The following is a 19,612-nucleotide window of genomic DNA, read 5'->3' as shown; positions in this document are numbered from 1 at the left end:
TACCGAAAAAAACTTCCATGTTCATTTTTAAGCAAACCGAACTGACATCTGTCTTGGTCAATGTTACAGACTCCATCTGTCTTAGATGAGATTCGGTATCAACGGGATAAGCTACGAAAGGCGTAGACCAATACCGGTGTGCTTAGCTTTGGAAGTTCTGTGGATGATCGATTAGTGGTACAGCCGACGCGGCGTTAACACAAATAAATCTGATGGGGGAAGCCCGTCGACATGTTTTTTGAAGTTGTTCAACGCTTCTAATAATTAGTACTTTTGACACATCGCGACTTATCATGTGGATGATGCGATGGTCGGATGAAACTTCTCAAAGTTAAAAAAAAAAAAAAAAAAGAGGAATCGTCGTCCTTTTTACTGCAGGGACCATTGGAGATGATCATGTGGTCGTCGACATGTCCACCAGATTTCTTTATCCCCTGACAAAGAAAAAGTACATCGTGTCGGGTGAATTCTATTCAATTCAACAGTCATCGAAGACGACAACCGCTGTAACATTTGGACTGACTCAACCTAAAACTATAATCATAGAGGTAGAAAGTTGATTAAATTCAAATTAGCAATACTTTTCAACAAAAAAGAAAAAGAAAAAGAAACACTTGACTGGAAGCTTTGTCCCAGGTAAAAATGTACTATCTAGAACTGACTGGAAATTAAGCATAGTGAAAAAGTGACATTAGATACGTTTAATATATCTGGATATATGTTGAACTATGTTAACTAATATCATGTTTGAGCGATAAGAGGATGCGCAAAATACAACCGGAAGCTGGGGCTTGCTTGGAGCAATGCTTGCAGTTACAATTAGTTTCACGTACATATGGATTACCGGCGATAGCGCTTCAAATTACATTTGCCCAGGATCGATTCTTGATTATTATCTAACGTTTTTTTTTTTTGGCGATAACATGACATGCATGTAAATATGCAACATTTTCCCATTGGTGCTTTTCTTTTTTCTCTTTTTGCCACCTCAGGGGCTTAAATTAAATATTGACTCGTAACTTATATACACGAGATAATCAATAATCATCAAGAATTGAGGTGGATTAAATTTATGTCTGTTTGTTTAATCATTTTCTATGAATTCTGCAATTGGGATTAGTTGCAGTAATAATTACTATCAGTGCAACTATTTTGACTACAAGGGTGTGAAGTAATATATATTTTGGGCAAAAAGCGCAGAAAGAAAAAAAGTTTTGCCTTTTTCTTTTCTTTTTTCTTTTATCTACCCTACTTAGCATCTGAAGATTAAAAGTATTCTAATTAACTCAGTTTGAGTCAGATTAACTCACAAAGTAAAGTTTTTTAATCTTGAGGTTTCTTTATTCACGCAAATTGAATTCAAGATCTTGCGAAAGATATGGGTTGAACCATCTGAACCAACCCTCATAGATGATATTTTACTTTTTCTTTTTTAATCCATCATGTTTTATTCCTTTTAATCCATCGTTAAGTATTCATTTTAGTCGTGAATTAGAAAGAGGGAGGAACCATCCTAGACCGTAACGTTGAAAGATAGATATACATACATATATGCGCAAAAGTTGAGGTTCACGTGCATTGGAATTAATATGCCAATATATATATAGACTTTTGACTTGGAAACTAAATTGTGTCGGCCCAACACAAAACACTTTAATTTGCCGGTTTTCACGTTCCATCAAACTTCCTCTCAGCCCCCATGTTTGCTCCTCTTTTGAATACACAATTCTTTTGTACGCAAAAATATCTCAAACACATTGACATTAATTAATTATCTTACCAATTCAATGATCAATAAAAGAAATTTCATTGTGTCCAATTAACATTGCATCGATCTATTTGACGTTCATTATTTTACTTAAATAGTTACAAAAATACGGGAATGTAGTTATAGGTTTAACCTAGAGAGAGTCCCGAATGATACAAATTAAATCTAATTTTCCTGCGGCGAGAGAAGACTTTTTATCATTATAGTAAGAGATTTACACGTCAGTTCCCACCCATTACTCCTTTAAATTTTCGAACGGAGAAAGAAAACAAATCATACCACACTAATTTGGTGTATTTGGTTTTAGAGTTGAGTTGAATTTTGATTTTAATTGGATTGTAATGATTGTGTTGTTGAATTATGAGAAAAAGTGTAAAAAAGTAATGAATAGTTGAGAAAATTTAATATTAAAAATTGAATTGAGTATAATGGAGTTATATGTGGGTTTATATATGAGGCCGACCTTTTTGACTTTGAAGAGATTATTTTTGTTGTGTAGTGAGTAGAGTTAAAGTTAGAGTTAAAATTTTAAAATCCGATTGCGAAACCAAACGGAGTATAAGTAATGGATTGATAAATGTTGTAACCCGAACAAGATATAAAGCGCAGAATATAGATATAGTGGTGGACTTATGACATGACCAGGCCAAAAAATGTACGATGCAAATGATGATGGATGTGCTTCACACAAAAGTAATGCAATGTAACGTCAAATTATAGATTATACGCAACTTGCCAACACCAGGACATGGTATGCCAATTATAATTGCGTTAATGGATTTCATGACAATTAATCATGATGATAAGTGCGGTACATTCAGCTAAAAAGACTGATATTGCTATTCAAATACGTACATCTTTGAAGGAAAACGAATAATAGGCCAAGTATACTAGGCGCATCTGAATAGAAGTACCGACCTTTTAAATGAAATGCACTATTCTTGTCGCCATGACTAATCGTATGTCATAATTAAATTCCCTTGAATTAAAATAATATGGGAAAATAATATTCCGATGAAAGGGAAAAATACTATTATAGAAGATCACTCGTACTCCACGGCAATCAATGTTCCAGCATGTAATCGTTGTACGGAAACATATTTAGCAACACCAATAGGACACGATGAGAAGATTTAATTAGAAATATCCTTGACTTGATTATTAATCATTCAATCGCTCAGCCACTTGGGTTGGAAAATGAGTAAATTAATAACAAAATCGAAGTTTATTTCCACATTTCGTACCGCCCTAATCAAAAAGTCGGTTCATTAATTATTAATAATTTGTCTTCAAAGTATTATCATTATATAAACCCTAGCTATGATTGAAAGAGAGCAAAGTGCGCGGCTATTATTAAGGTGTAAGCCATGATCTTTTATAAATTTGTATTAATTATGTAATGTAATTACCGGAGACATTCTTTCTTCCCTGTCAATTTGTTCTCTCTCTGATTTTTTGTAAGTTCTATTTAAACCGCCTCCATTTTTTTTGTCAAGTCAAGTAGGATTTACGTCGACGGCTCTTATTTTCAAAGACACCCGATTCCAGGGTGTTACTTAAAAATGGGCGTACTGAACTTTATATTAATCAACGCTGTCGGGATCGTTTTGTTGATGTGGATATGCATCAACGTCAGAGTTGATTATTTATAAATGCGAACACTTAGAACACTAACGCACAAATACAGCATTGATCCTAGAAGATGGATAAGTATATCGTTTTATCTGAATTAAATAAGGAATTTAAGCACATAATTATATGTAAGTGTTATTTAATTTAATTGTATGTGAGGGTTGCAAACCATTACGATGGATGTTCGGGATTCTATTTTCAAGTAGGGAAACAGGGTTCCTAAAATCCACTAGCTACCCTGTGATTACGCCTGTATATTGAGCGACAAGCTTCCATTAATTTTACCACGTGATTCTTGCGTTTTATATAAAAAATAACTTATACTAATTTAGGCGCCGGATGTCTTAATTTGTTGCACAATTAAATACGTGTTTATTAATAATGTAAGAAATTTTCTTTTAATTTAATTGGAAACCCTTTTGTTTTAGATGTATCTGAAAATGACAGTTTTCTTAGTGAATATGAAATCGTAATGAAGGACCACATTCAAAAGCACAAATTGATATGAGTATTATATTAAACCCTAGTTCACCAACCTGGTTGGTTCAAGTAGTCTTGCATATTTGTTTTCCTTAAATAATTAAGGTCTCCGATTTCTATCTTATAAATGGAGAAAATCATTTGGCTCGAACTTGAACTGATCGGGATCATCAGGCTTTCGGATTCAAGTGATGCAAATGTAACCCTAACTCTATATATGATGGCCACTAAATTTGCTGAAGTAATTGCCAGAAGGAACATCATATTCATCGATCAATGGAGTTATAAGCTAGGTAATCAATCACTCAACAAAAAAAGGTTAGTGATGTAATTGCATAATTAAACCTAATATGAACTCTCTGTTAACTAATCTCTCAATATAATTGCCCCCCCCCCCCCCCCCCCCCCCCCCCCCCCAAACAGGTACAAGAATGTCTTTTTCCTTGTTCCCTTTTCGTCACCTTTTGTCGAGGGAAGTGACGAATCCAACGATCTCTCGCTCGTAATGAGCATAATAAACTAATTTTCATAGGATAAAACCTAACCACGAAAGCGAATTAAACCTATTTTCAATCTTCGACATCTTGTTTTTCAATTCTACCTGATTTATGGCCGTTCCATACCCAACTTCTTTATCTCTATATTTTTTATGGTGACCAACTGAGCTATATAATATTATTTGAAATTCAATTTCATATTCCGTATTTTCGTAAAAAAAATTGTGATGTTTCGATGCCGCAAAAAGCCGAATATCTCCTTGGCAAGAAAGGGACTTTCAAAAGAATCATAACCGATTGAGAAGCTGAATCCCATAGCATGCAAAAAAGGAAAAATAAAAAAATAAAAAAGATCCCATAGCGTGGCAAATGGGACACATCGATATTAATCGCAAAATATACCAATATTGTCTCAGCCCGGAAAAATTTGCAATGTGGAAATTATAATGTAACATCTCTCTCAAGTCGCGTTTATTTGATACCTACTAGTGTTGCATTAATCTCAGTTACAGAATATTATACAGTGTAAGATTATGCATTGCTTTCACTCAAAAGAAAACATGCATTGCATCTCATAATATAATGTTTCATATACTGACGTGCTGGATCAATATCAATGCAATAATTTAACTTAATCACCTGCCGTTTGCTCTGCCAATATATTCATCCTTAAAATATATACGCACAAACATACATATATATAGACAGTTGTTTTCTGGAAAATAATTTCAGCGAAACATATATATTATAATCATTCCTCCCAAAAAAGAAAAAAGAAAGAAAATTGTAATCAGTCCTAGCTCGTTAAATTTCAATTTGTCACAAAACGCCTATATACATATATACACATATAATTACATATGTATATATATATATATATACCCAATAATGTAAAGAGAGCTGTATCAGTTAGGAAAGAAGAGGTAATATTATATAATAACTAAAAAACGGACGGTGACCTCAGAAGATTCATCATCTTATCATTTATATATAAATGAGAAGAGTTGCCAAAGGATAATGCATTGTCGGTCCAGTTGTGATTTTTTATTTCACATCTCTATCAGTGTTGACCGAGATATAAATATTATTCTTATATACGTACAATTGTAATGGTTGCTGATGACTTTGTGTGCCTTTATGTATATTTATACGGTTAGATGCTGTTCGGATCCCAAGGGAACATAAACTTGAATATCAAAAAACGCATTTATTGAAAAGAAAAATAATTTGAAATACTTAATCACCTTAAAATTGCGAGAATAATACCTGTCAATATCCAAAAAACACATAATTATATATATATATATATCATGTTATAATATAATATAATTAATATAATATGAATTGTCCTTTTTGTTTGATATATTTCCTTATAATATATATATGATATACCATATATATATATATATATATATATATATGCGCGCGCGCGAGAGAAGTGTAACATAAGTCTTATAAGGTTGGACTTTTTTTAACTCAGTCCTGTAAGTTTCAATTTGAATTTTTCAGTCCTATGTGTTTGCTCCGTAGCGCGCTTTTAGTCCTATCCGTTAACAACCGTTAGTGGTCTGCTGACGTAGACTTCACAACGTTAAATCTATTATAGGTAGTTGTTAATTGTCCACGTGGCAATTTTATATTGGCTAAAAATTTAAATGTTAGAAAATTTTAAAAAATCAGAAATTAGTATAAGAAATCCACATGGCAATTTTTTATTTTTGAAAACTTTTAAAATATAATTCATTATTTTTTTTACAATAAAAATATTTTTTAAAAAACAAATTGAAAGGGGAGGGCGCCAACAATCCCAATTAGGGGTGGTGATCGGAATCGAGGCCTTCGCCGCGGGCTTCTTACCCACTTTCGATTTAAAAATAAATAAATAAATTATTTTCTATACTATTTTTATTATTAAAAAATAATAATTAACTAAGGTTTAATTTTTAAAATGTTTTTAGCAAATAGAAAATTGCCACGTGGACAATTAACAACCACCTATGATGGATTTAACGGTGTGAAGTCCAATCAGCAGATCCCTAACGGTTATTAACAGATAGGACTAAAAGCGCGCTATGAAGCTAACAATTAGGACTGAAAAATTCAAATTGAAACTTATATGACTCAACTCTAAAAAATCCAAACTTATAGGTCTTCTTTGCATTTCTCCTATATATATATATATATATATTTTTTTTATATGGTCAAAGGAGAAATCTAAAGAAATAGAGAGGAAAATAAAAGAAAATAATTTGTCATTGTTCGCATATCATTATCATCGAGACATAGTAATGTTGCTCATACTTAGGAGTCCACTTCAACTTAATAAATTAGACCTAAGTTATTGTAAGTTTAACGAACAATTGATGATGCAATTTTACCTAATCCACTTGTTATATTTTGGGCTACTCTCTGTCTCATATGATAGGAATCGACCATCTCGTCTAATAAGGAATCAACACAATTTAATCAAAAAATATAAATTAATTAATTCTGAGTGAGGAATAATCTTTGAAAAATATAATTTGCTTCCGCACACTTGAAGTTAATTATTAGCGTTCCTCGTACAATTAATCAAGAGAATTGATGAAGAAGAACCCTAATTACAAGAAATTAGGAGCGGTGGAGGAAGCTTAGCCCGCCGCACGTGCTCCCCCCATTAAACCACACTCGGCAAATCTTTGATGAAATCTTTTGGCGGTCATCTTCCATTCCAATGGCCTCGCTGTATCTGTGACGGAGTTTCTGTATTTTCTCTGTGTTTTTCCTTTTTTTGAGTGCGTGTTATCGTTTTCTACTACGACGTAGATCCAATTAGAAACTTTTTTTTTTGAATCCTGATATTTCGAAGTCTAATTAGGCCATAACTAATCAGTTGAGCTCGGTTGGTCCACTAAGAAGTAAAACTCTCTCGGCGTGAATATTCTTCATTTATAATGACTCGAACCCCGGATCTTACTTAAACGGAATAAGAGCCACATAACTTAAACTAAGTTATGCTGGTTCCGATTACAACTTTCAGTGCTATAAATGTATGACAAGGCCGGGAAGGTATTAGTTAATTATCTTTAATTATGCAAAAGTCTTTGTTTCTTCTGATCTGAAGATATTTTCATTATTTTACCCCAAAAGAAGGAAATATATATTTCGTCGCACTAAAATAACTTATATATACATTGGAATTACTGGTCAAAAAGTACATCGGAAGTGGCTAATAAACATATATAATATATTCTTCATGGCTGAACTTTTAAAAGGAAATTGTTCAGCAACATAACTATAATATATAGAGATATATATAGATATATGAATTAATGAGGGTCGATAAACATTTAGTTGCACTTATAAATTGTACTTTTTTAGGGTTTTACCCTACAAATTGTAATTTTATTAAGATTTTGCCCCCACTGGAAGGCATATATACATTATATATGTATTTTGCCCCAGCTAAGAGAAAATTTTGGCTCCGCTTCCGCTTCTCTATGACCAAGAAAACCGAATATACTGCAAGAGAGCAGAACATACACACATACATATATATATATATGTAATAAGTATAATTAAGTTAACATCCCGAGACCAAACAAAAAAAAAAAAAAAAAAAAACTCAGGACTAATTCAATACCGCTTTGTTACCTCCGATGAGATGATTTTTCATCAGAATGTTGTAAAATTTATTGAGGAAAAATGACATTTTTTTTTCGGTATCATTTAACATTATAAGTTTAATGAATCTGATAAAGAACAATACTATTAGATAATACCTTCGCATTACCCCACCTAATTTCGATTATATAGTGAGACCCCTTAATCTAATAATTAATAAAAGAGTACTGGTGATTTTTAATAAGAATATCACTAATTGGACCGACCCTAGAAATTAAATGCTCTTTTCTTTCCTTTTGGGCAGCCTAATCCCATATATGGTCAAACACTTTTTCCTTCTTTCTACAAGGAAAGTGAAATTGCCAAGAGAAGGAGGGGCGGAAAAGGGGAAGCTCAGGAAAAACCACATCAAACAGACAAAATTCCGTCCAAGGTTGCGTTATATGTATCTTTTACGTGAATGTGTTGAAGAGGGAAAGGTCTACATTCATGCATATGATAAGATTGCTTTTCATTTAATGACAACGAGTCTTCTTATTTGTAAATTAATGGAAGACAATAATATCGTAAACATGATGAAAAGGAAAGTGAGGTAACCATTATGGTTACCAACAAGCTGTTAGCTAGTTGACTGGTAAACAACATCAAAGAGAATGATACACATTCAAATATCAAAAAATGCACTTAATAAAAGGGAAGTAATCTTAAATGCTATAATTCCCTGAAAAATAGAGAAATGGATTCGATAAGTTTTTCACTTAAAAAATTATATGTTTACAATATTAAGATTCAAAATTCACCGTAAGTATTTTGTGATTAAAATAAATCGAATTTTAATATGAGTTACCATCAATTAATAATTGAGAATATTTGTGATCTTACGATAAAAGAATAATAATAAAGGGACAGTGCTTCTAGAGGCTTTACTCGGGGCACAGCCATCAGTAAAAGGAAGAAAGGAAGAACTCGATGCCTATGTTGACCACAGAGTACAGCAAAATTGACTGGACATTAGACTGATTTTTCAGCAGCAATTATCCGACTGTCAGCATGCATTGAAAGATCTGCAAGTTTTGCTTTGTTTCTATTTTTATTTTTATTTTTGGCAGAGAGCATTAAAATTGAATATTATCCTACATATGATCACTGCATGCATGCATGAATCTTCTCGTTCTTCCTTCATACAAACACAGAATATACGAAAAGATTATAAAAGCTGCGTTAAAACCAGTCGTTAGGACACAGCAGTCAGCAGGCGGGCCTGTTCTTGTAATTTTTCTCCAACCCTTTTTGCATGTGTATTTATTTCTCGGTAACCATTCGTGTTCGTTCTCGTGCAATGCATATAGTGAAACGTTTAAAATATCTAATCATAAATTATCGGACAGTATTCCCGAACCATTTGTGATGTTAACTGGCACTACGAGTGCGATTTGGATCACGTATGTACATGCGGTTCGTTTGTTCGATATATATATATATATATATATATTTATGTGTGTGTGTGCGGTGCAGGCGATATCACGTAGCGATCTCCCCTCCTAACAGAGCAGCTCCATGAGTTTAATTAGGCAGATGTCGGGGGTCGGGGTTGGGGTTGGATGCTATACGGAGGCAACAGTGGGAGCTGCCGGGAGCGCCGGCTGGCCGTCGCTGTCGAGGGACGGCAGTTCAACCGGAAAAAGGGGGGCCTCCCGGTTGGACGACGCGTAGACATCCTCCGGCTTTGCTCCGCTTACATGGCGGTCACCTAACCCCACATGCCGCCGGGCTCCATCCCTCCTCCTCTGTCTACGTGTCCCGGGCCCCACCCTTGTCCCCCTTCCCACCCTACATCGCCTTTTTGTTTTCTCCACCCTTTCCACGCCTCTCCCATTTTGTCACCTTCCACGAAATATAATACGAGGAAAATTATAATTAGAACTTTGCTAGCGAGCTACTCTTAGAATAATTCTCCACTAATTAATTATGGATCAGAATTCATGCCTTTACGTCTTCAATGTTTATGGATGGATTATGAGGAGTACAAGAAATTTTGTGGGCTATGAGAAATTAGTCGGTCAAAAAAACTTGTATCATGTTCCCATTACATTTTATACGTCTCCAGAGTGACCTTATTGCTAGTTACGCGTATATATTGCATTTGTGGGTGGGTTTGAACTAGTGCATATCCTACTGTGGGCCATGAAAAGACTTTTGGATTGGTCCATCACACAAACAATAATAAGGTTACGTCTCAAATGAGTAATTTTTCAAGTATCCATTTCACATATAAGAGAGTAGATATGACACGAGACATGAAATATGAATCTTAAAACTTTGTCCGACCATATGCACCGGAAATATGAATATGAATGTTAGAATGAGTAGATAACATAAAACATGTAAATTCTATGAATGTGGGTTGATTCAAATTGTTCGGCACTTATTTTATTTAAATAAGGTCTCAGGTTCGAGTCCTTGAAAATATAGAAAATCTACTATGAGAGAGCCTTACCTCTTAATGGGGTAACCCGGTTCGACCGGATTAATTGGGATCCAATTGGACTTTCAGATATCATGATTCACACATAAAAAAAATGTAAATTATGAACTACAATTGATTGTGTCAAATATGTCATATACACGAGAAAGTTTTATATGGTATACCACGTGATATTGTATCGCAAGACATAATAAAAAAATTATTCCTTTTAAAATAATAACATGTCATAAATTTGTAACCACTTATATTGATATATTTGATGCACATTAGTTTATAATAATTGTCACGCGTAGATATATGACATTCTCCGTCCACACGTCACATTGACTGTGCAGATAACCCAAGAAAGAGGTGGCGTTAATGAATGAATAATATATAGTTTATTTCCATCCTCCACTTTCCATCTCTCCCCATCCCAACACCATGTCCCCCACACCTGACATGTCACGTGACGTGGCACCCTCCAATTTCCCTTTCTATAAATAAGCCCACTCCTTCCTTTCTCCCTCAAGTCTCGAACGCCATATCACTTCCCAACATTCAGAGACTCCCCTCCCCTTCTCTCCGTCTCTCTCTCTCTCTCCAGCACTTCCAATAAAACACAACGTAAGCTTCTTCTTCTTCTTCTTCTCCTCTTCTGTTGAAATGGCCGTTGACGCTGTTCTGTCGTCGCCGCTTGGCCCTCCGGCGTGCGAGAAAGACTCCAATGCCCTGAAGTTCATCGAGGAGATGACCCGGAACGCCGAAGCGGTCCAGGAGCGCATCCTCGCCGAGATATTGAGCCGCAATGCCCATACTGAGTACCTCAAACGGTATGGGCTCGGCGGGGCCACCGACCGTGACGCCTTCAAGTCCAAGGTCCCAGTGATCACTTACGAGGACCTCCAGCCTGAAATCCAGCGCATCGCTAACGGCGACCGATCCGCCATCCTCTCCGCTCACCCCATCTCCGAATTCCTCACCAGGTAAAAATTTAACCATGACCAAATTCACCCATGCACGTGAACCATTCAAGTGTACCGGGTAAAACTGAAACATGCGAATACAATTTAATCCGTTTCATGTACTGTTAAGTGTTACATCAATAACTAATTTAGAGAACTGTCGACTGCCGAAACATTAGAACATCTGATGCATGTTACATCATTATGTTTTTTGTAATATTAATTAATTAATTATGGTATTATTAATGCTAATCTTTGTTTGAATTAAAAAATGTGCAGCTCGGGGACTTCAGCAGGAGAGAGGAAGCTGATGCCCACGATTCAAGAGGAGCTAGATCGCCGCCAGTTGCTCTACAGTCTCCTCATGCCAGTCATGAACCTGTAAGTCAAGTCCTAAGTATTAATGGCACATGCACATGCATGCCCTTCTCTTCATTTTCCTTTAAAAAAAAGAAAAGAAAAAAAGGTAGAGGATTAATTATTGATAATTTAAATTGGACGCTTTCATATAATAAAATTGATGATTTTGATTTTTAATTAATAAGGACGCGGCTTCTGAATTTCTAATTTTCCTGATGCAACAGCTACGTGCCTGGGCTTGACAAGGGCAAAGGCCTATACTTCCTGTTCGTCAAGTCCGAGACACGGACCCCGGGAGGTCTCCTGGCCCGGCCGGTGCTCACGAGCTACTACAAGAGCGACCACTTCCGGACCCGCCCATACGACCCCTACAACGTGTACACCAGCCCGAACGAGGCCGTGCTGTGCGCCGACTCGTTCCAGAGCATGTACACCCAAATGCTGTGCGGCCTGCTGGAGCGCGACCATGTGCTCCGCCTCGGTGCTGTGTTTGCCTCGGGGCTGCTCAGAGCCATCCGGTTCCTCCAGCTCAATTGGCGCCAGCTGGCGGATGACATCAGGACCGGGACCCTCAACCCCAGGGTGACCGACCGGGCGATCCGGGAATGCATGGGCCAGGTTCTGAAGCCGGACCCTGAGCTCGCCGAGTTCATGTGCAGGGAGTGCGGAAAGGGGGAGTGGGAGGGCATCATCACTAGGATTTGGCCCAAGACGAAGTACCTGGACGTGATCGTCACGGGGGCTATGGCCCAGTATATTCCAACGTTGGATTACTATAGCGGGGGCCTCCCCTTGGCATGCACAATGTATGCATCGTCCGAATGCTATTTCGGGCTCAACCTTAACCCGATGTGCAAGCCGTCCGAGGTGTCCTACACGATCATGCCCAACATGGCCTACTTCGAGTTCCTGCCCCATGAGCCCGACTCCCCAGTCGTCTTCACAAAGGAGTCGCCCCCCGAGCTGGTGGACCTAGTAGACGTGGAGGTTGGAAAGGAGTACGAGCTCATCATCACCACCTACACTGGGCTATACCGGTACAGGGTCGGGGACATACTCCGGGTCACCGGGTTCCACAACTCGGCCCCACAGTTCCACTTCGTTCGGCGCAAGAACGTGCTCCTCAGCATCGACTCGGACAAGACCGACGAGGCCGAGCTGCAGAGGGCTGTGGAGAACGCGTCCCAGGTCCTGCGAGGGCATGGCGCCAGTGTTGTCGAGTACACAAGCTACGCGGACACGAGGACGATCCCTGGCCACTACGTGATCTATTGGGAGCTCCTGGTGAAGGACCCAGCAAGGGCCCCGGGGTCGGACGCTCTGAGCAAGTGCTGCCTGGCCATGGAGGAGTCGCTCAACTCAGTGTACCGGCAGTGCCGGGTGGCCGACATCTCGATCGGACCCCTTGAGATACGCGTGGTGAGGTCGGGCACGTTCGAGGAGCTGATGGACTACGCGATCTCCCGAGGTGCCTCAATAAATCAATACAAGGTGCCGAGATGCGTCAAATTCACCCCGATCATGGAGCTGCTAGACTCGAGAGTTGTCTCGACCCATTTCAGCGCCGCTTTGCCCCATTGGACCCCCGAAAGGAGACGGTAGCTTCCCCCATCGACCGATCCCCGCCCAAAAAAAAAAAAAGTCAACGGCCTGGTCAAATAGATTCTCTTGTCTCTCTCTGTTTTTTTTTTATTTTTTTTTGGTTAGTGTTTTGTGGAAAGTGTAAGTTGAATAGGACATTTCAGGGTGAGGTTTTGTTTGTTAAATGGGTTCAATTAACCTGCGAAAAGTATGTAAAACCTTTTCAAGTGTCTGTCCAGTGGAATGGTTCTTTCATGTAAACCGGGGGGACAGCTGGAATCAATTTTTCCAACGTGCTTATTAATCCTTTACTCTTTTACCGATAACGACATAAATCCATCGTTAACTAAGTAAGAACAGCGCTAAGATTCGATAACGCCATAATTTGTGATGAAATTCCATAATCACGATTGATTTAGATCATCTGATATAGATTATATGCGTTGAATCAGAACATCCTGATGATTAAGAAATCTCGTTTTTATCATATCGATTAAGAAAGTCAACCACACCTATGTACACGGGCAACATATACTTCTAGTACGTGTGCCCCCTAATGTCATTTTCTGATGAGCTTTTCAAGTCCCGTACTGAACATCATGATAGACCGGACAGTGGTAATGCTATTATGTACGTTCATAATTAGGGCCGGAAAGTTAGATCGAAGGCTACTATAGCCGGTCCCCGGTGATGGACCTATATATACCCGTGATTAATTAAAAAACATATAGCTAGCTAGCTAGCAAACTACTAAATTACATGCGAAGCCCACTTCTCAATTACCTCATTTTTTGGGGACAAAGGGATAAGTGATGATCCATATGGAAAGGCTTTGGTGTGACTTGAAGGGATGGATAAAAGCTGATTAAGGGCACTACCGATCACTCAACCTTTTCCAAAGATAAAAAAAAAAAGGATGTAAATGTGACACTATTGGATAATCCATTATGCCGATGTGAACCGCGCGCAACAGTGTAAAGCTGGAAACGTTTTCCTAGCTTCTCCGTTATATTCGGATACAGCATATATACGGATAACTGCACGAGTGATTATTGATTATTTAGCGTCTGTAGTATGACATATGTACATACATACGCAGCAGATGATTATGTGGTCATAAATCCTACGTTCGTGCACAGCAGATGTATTATGCGGTCGTTTCCTACGTTCGTGGCATGCACATGTCATTACTTCATTCGTTAAGGATACACATCATATGACTGATTCGCCCTCCCATTCTCAGCCCTAATCAATTAAAAGTAGGAACAAAGAGAGGAACCCACTTTTTCCTGGTCATTTCCTCGGCTGTGGTTTCTCTCTTTTTCTTCTATTCTTTCTGCTGCATGATTATCAGCACATCACAGTCCCTATGGTCCCTGGGTGCATTGAGTGGAACTTCGACTCACCGGTCGCATACGAACCTTTACGCGAGTCATTTTCAAGGCAGTGGGCACAACCAGTTACAGAGGAAAAAGCAAAAAGGATAACAATGAGATGCTTCTCCCACGTTTGGAAGATTACAGATGAGTCTTAGATTGGCATAGTAGATATAGGCTTCACACTTACAATAGTCTATCTTTTACCATAATTGAAATGTTGGAATAGGTCTTCATTGTGCCATAAATTCTGCCGTTTTACGCTATTAACTCTAATGATTAGAGCACTTTATCATCACGTTACGCAGCAATTTTATCAGTATGCATATCACCTCACAAATCTCATTCTCATTTTCTTTTATCCTAGGAGGGTGATATGTTAATTAAGGATGTCGGCTTACTTTCTTGTCGAGGTGGGCCGCAGGGAAACCGTTTTGATTTAAAGTTGGGCCGAGCTTAGAGGCCCATAAAGGCATGGCCTAGTTATGCCCGGAGGCCCATCGGCCTCGTTTAGTCGGACAGAACCGAACAGAGCAGAGCAGGAAGCGACGATCTGAAGAGCGGGACGGAGTGGGAGGACCTGCTACAGAGTCGGGGACGATGGAGATCGTGGTAGACGAGAACAACCTGAAGGCCGCCGGAGCTCAGCCGCTGGAGGACGGCCGATGTGGACTCCGCATTAACGAATGGGAGATTGAATCTCGCAAGCGTTCCATCCTCAACTCCTCTTCTCTCCTCGAGTACACTTCCCCCTCTCTCTCTCGTGCATGAACTTTGAACAGCTGTTGAAATTCGTTAGCTCGTGCTCCCTGAGATTGCGTACTGCTTGTCGTTTGTTGAGCTTTCTCGGAAATAAAAAATTGATCTTACAGAAAGCTGAAAGCTCTCGGAAGCTGGTTCCCCTCCCCTGTTGTTGAGCCTAGAGAAGAGTCGTTCTGTTTTAAATTTGACCAGCATGAAACTGAAAAGTGGGATGTGTAGTTTGAGAGCTGGAAAATTTAGGAAAATCCGAAAGATCAATCTGGCTTCAAGGTACTGCAAGCTAGTGCCCCTGCTTTGTTGGAATTGGATAGCTGCTAGCCATGGCGTTGGCATTTTCTGATGATTTCTTCTATTAAATTAGTGCAATGGCAGATTAGGGTTTTAGTTATGAACCCTGTCTGAGAGCGATTGCGGAGGTCGATGTACAATTTGGTTCTGTCAGTGGTTAGCCTCCGCCTTTTCGGGATGACTTCTATTGAAATTTCCTAGAATCCTTCTCTCTTTGGGCTTTTTAGGGCAATTGCAGACTGCCTTCCAATGGAAGTGATTATATATTGACATTGAATTTTCCCATTTGACATTTATTCTAAAGTTAGAAGAAATCTTCCCACTTGTATATGCAGCTGTTGTCGATATGAATCGCAGAACTCTTATCTTGTTTTGCCTTTGGCTTTAATGGCGTTGTCTCCATGTCTTATTTACTTGATCATGTTATGCCCATGGAGATCCACTTCCTAAAAGGCTTCTTATTAGCAGATTTGTGCATAATGGCATCTGTAAGCAAGTGATGAATGTATGCAGGTGGGAACAAAAACTTGGAACATCACATATGCCCGAGATGATATTTGGCAACAGCTCACTAATTCTCAAACACTTGAGTACTGGTACCGTTATTCACTTCAATGCATTTGATGCTCTATCCGGGTGGAAAAAGGAAGCTTTACCTCCAGTTGAAGTTCCTGCAGCAGCAAAATGGAAATTTAGAAGGTAAAAGTTGATCTCTCCATTCATTTGCTTGCCTTCAGAGCTTTATTTTCTTTTGACAGGTATGAGCTGGGGTGAAATTCAGAGATCTCTCGATAAAATTTTTACTAGTTCGTTTAGATGAGTCTGCTACCAAAATATCTTGATGCAAAGAGAGGTTGATCTTTTACCAGCGGAAGCTGATTCCGGTTTCCCAGGTCTAATACACACTAATAACCTATGGCCTCAAACCTAGGAACTTTGAATTTTCACAAAGATGGCTTTCATGCAGTAGGTTTATTTATTTATTTATTTATTTTAAGCAGTTAAACTGTTGAGCAGTGAGTGTGAACATCATGTTTTAATAGGTAATACTACTTTCGGTTCCCATTCATACTAATATTTCATCCCTGCAGCAAACCTTTCCAACAGGTGATACTTGACTATGACTACACATTCACAACTCCTTACTGTGGAAGCGGAACTATTGAGACCCATCCAGAGGTGTGCCCCCTCATGCTCTTAAACCTAACTACACTTTTTTCTCAAAAGTGGGCGCATTATAATTCTATTCTTATCTGTCAAATGGTAGAATCTGTCTATATGTTCATATTCTCGGGGTAAATACCCAGTAGATATCTAGTTCCTAGTTGGCCTTTAATCTAGTCAATAGTTTTTATCTTCCCTTTTTGATCATTACCTTGTACTTCTATTCTCCTTTGTCAGCAGCCTGAAATAGGGGGAGTTCCTAAGGAAACAGACAGCCTACACTGGGAGGATTGCAAGGAGGAAATTGATCTGGTTGCTTTGACTGTAAAAGAGCCAATACTCTTCTATGATGAGGTGGGTATCCTGATGTTCACATTTTGTGAGCTTTATCATAATGAATTCTTGAGTTTACTCTAATTTCTCTCTTTAATGATTTGCTTCAGGTTATATTGTATGAAGACGAGCTTGCTGATAATGGAGTGTCCCTTTTAACTGTTAAAGTGGTAATTCTTTTGCCCCTCTCCTTTTCCTTTTGGCACTCAATCTGGTGTGGACTTTACCTCCATGTTAGAGGACTAACCTTATTCCTTTCATTTCCCTAGAGGGTCATGCCAAGTTGCTGGTTTCTTCTCCTACGATTCTGGGTGAGTTTGTCGGCATCTAACAGAATCTGATGTATATTTTGCATCAGACATAATTTTAACAACTTCTTATAATCTTTTTGCTTCACACAAAAATGATTTTGTCACCTTAGTAGTGCTTGTAGTTATTTTAACTGAGAACTTAAAAAAAAAAAAAATTGCAGTCGGCTACAGCATCAGTTCCTCTAATCATTTGGCAAACATGTTCTTTTTGTCAAGAAGGCTATGTATTCCTTAGATCATCTATTTGGACCTGTCATATTACAGTCTTAATGGGACATCACAGTGGGATTTCTTTTCTTACATGATTTTTCTTAGTACTCACTTTACCTAGAGTAGTATTCTATCACTCACCTGGTGTACTTACAGCTTAGAGTGGATGGTGTCTTAATGAGATTAAGGGATACTCGCATTCATTGTGTTTTCCGGGATAATGAGAGCCCCATCATCCTCCGGGAAACCTGCTGGAGAGAAGGAAGCTTCGACGCTTTATCTTCTGTAAGTCCCTTTTATGTTCATTCATATTAATGCAAAGTCTTTGGATGGGTTTAATTATGTTAGGGTGAAGGGAAATGATTGTGCTGGTGGGGGTGTCGGAATAGCTTTTACTATGTGCGATATGTATTTCTGCAAACTTGAGGGCAGATCCTAACGGAACCCTTGCCTCATATAATTCCAAACAGTCCATGAGCCTTTTCCAAGAAAACATTGTAAATTCCAGTTTTTGTAATATTGATACTGGTATATTTTGCTGTTGCAGCTGTCCAATTGTTCTACAATGCCTGTCCTGTTTCTCATTTGTACTTATTGGGAATGTGGTGTCAATCGTCTTCTACTATGCTGGCCATTATAATGGCCTTTGCTTTAGTCTACAGTGCAAGTGGTCTTTTTCTAGATATATGTGGATAATAACAAACCCCATTGATCCTCTTTTTCTGATCAAAATAATAAAGGTGGCCAATTGGAATTTTTTCTTTTTCTCTTTTGCAATTATTACTTGAATTTGATTCTTACTGCATTGAATTGGCTAATTGATTGGGTAATTGAATGTTTACAGAAAGGATATCCTTCTGATGCTGCCTCCTATAATGATCCGAGCATTGTTGGCCAGAGACTCCCTGTTGTCATGCGTAAGACCCAAAAGCTCGTCTTGCCTGGTCACCCGTAGGGCGGCAAAATTGTCTTCAAGCTGATGGAGAATATTTGTATATTGTAATTGCACAAAATTTTATGATCTTCTCTAAGGAGGGCTTATTGACAAATACTCATATATTATCTTATAGCTCTTTGATAGTTTTCTCGCTGTCTTGTTGGCTTTACTTTATAGAGAAATGAACAGTTCTTGGCGTGATGTTAGACACAAAGTTGTCCCCTGAAATGTGTTGATTTCTTCTGCTATTTTATCCTGTCGCCGTTGCTCGAGTACATAGGATTTAATCTACTCTCTAGATTGGGAACCGAAATCTTATCCCATTGGAGACCTAATGACAGGCGAAAGGGGGGGGGGGGGGGGGGGGGGGGGGGGGGGGATTTTTGAAAAATATTAATGGGCTTTAGATGATATTCTATAGTTGAATGGGAAGTGAAGGACTTGCTTCCTCTCCAGGCTGCTCTTGTATTTGAAGTGAACGGACAAACTGAGATCGAAAAATGCAGATCTCAATGTTACTCTGTGAGAATATTGAAGTTGAAGATCTCGACGTCACTTAAAAGAGCTTTGCTGTATCTAGTTAAGCTATAGATGATCTACCAATCAGCAAAACCCTCTTGGGCGATGTTCATGCCCTTTTGAATTTTCACAGTCAATCTACGCCCGAGCCATATATCTGAATCCTGCACAAGGCTCGAATATCTGGTTGGGTTTGCAATACTTTGTGGCCTTTTAGATCTCCAAGGTTAAGTTCAAGAAACTTCTTGCTAGAATTTCAACTGAAAAGGATAGTGCCAATCTGTAGAGATGTTCATCTCTTGATGCTGTGCTCTGTGTTATTATTATTCTTGATATTTGTATTGCTTATCTGTGCTTGAGAT

General features: G+C 38.4%; 2 protein-coding genes across 3 annotated transcripts; both read left to right on the top strand.

Moving 5' to 3' along the window:
* Positions 1–10,963: 10,963 nt before the first annotated feature.
* Positions 10,964–13,654, top strand: LOC116197856 (probable indole-3-acetic acid-amido synthetase GH3.1). The gene is made up of 3 exons (XM_031528110.1): positions 10,964–11,430; positions 11,689–11,790; positions 11,994–13,654. The coding sequence occupies exons 1-3, from the start codon at positions 11,111–11,113 to the stop codon at positions 13,369–13,371; spliced, it is 1,800 nt and encodes a 599-aa protein (XP_031383970.1). The 5' UTR covers positions 10,964–11,110; the 3' UTR covers positions 13,372–13,654.
* Positions 13,655–15,250: 1,596 nt separating this feature from the next.
* Positions 15,251–18,945, top strand: LOC116197991 (TIP41-like protein). 2 transcript variants are annotated; one of them, XM_031528282.1, is made up of 8 exons: positions 15,251–15,466; positions 16,290–16,475; positions 16,868–16,955; positions 17,181–17,294; positions 17,384–17,443; positions 17,543–17,584; positions 17,951–18,079; positions 18,639–18,945. In XM_031528282.1, exons 1-8 carry the CDS (start codon positions 15,327–15,329, stop codon positions 18,747–18,749), a joined length of 870 nt encoding a protein of 289 aa, XP_031384142.1. In that variant the 5' UTR covers positions 15,251–15,326; the 3' UTR covers positions 18,750–18,945. The 2 variants fall into 2 exon arrangements, with proteins under 2 accessions (XP_031384142.1, XP_031384141.1); XM_031528281.1 differs by having other exon boundaries at positions 17,178–17,294.
* Positions 18,946–19,612: the final 667 nt, after the last annotated feature.

The sequence above is a fragment of the Punica granatum genome, chromosome 2, assembly GCF_007655135.1.
Source record: "Punica granatum isolate Tunisia-2019 chromosome 2, ASM765513v2, whole genome shotgun sequence".
NCBI lineage: Eukaryota > Viridiplantae > Streptophyta > Magnoliopsida > Myrtales > Lythraceae > Punica > Punica granatum.
This window is presented reverse-complemented; position numbering and strand designations above follow the sequence as displayed.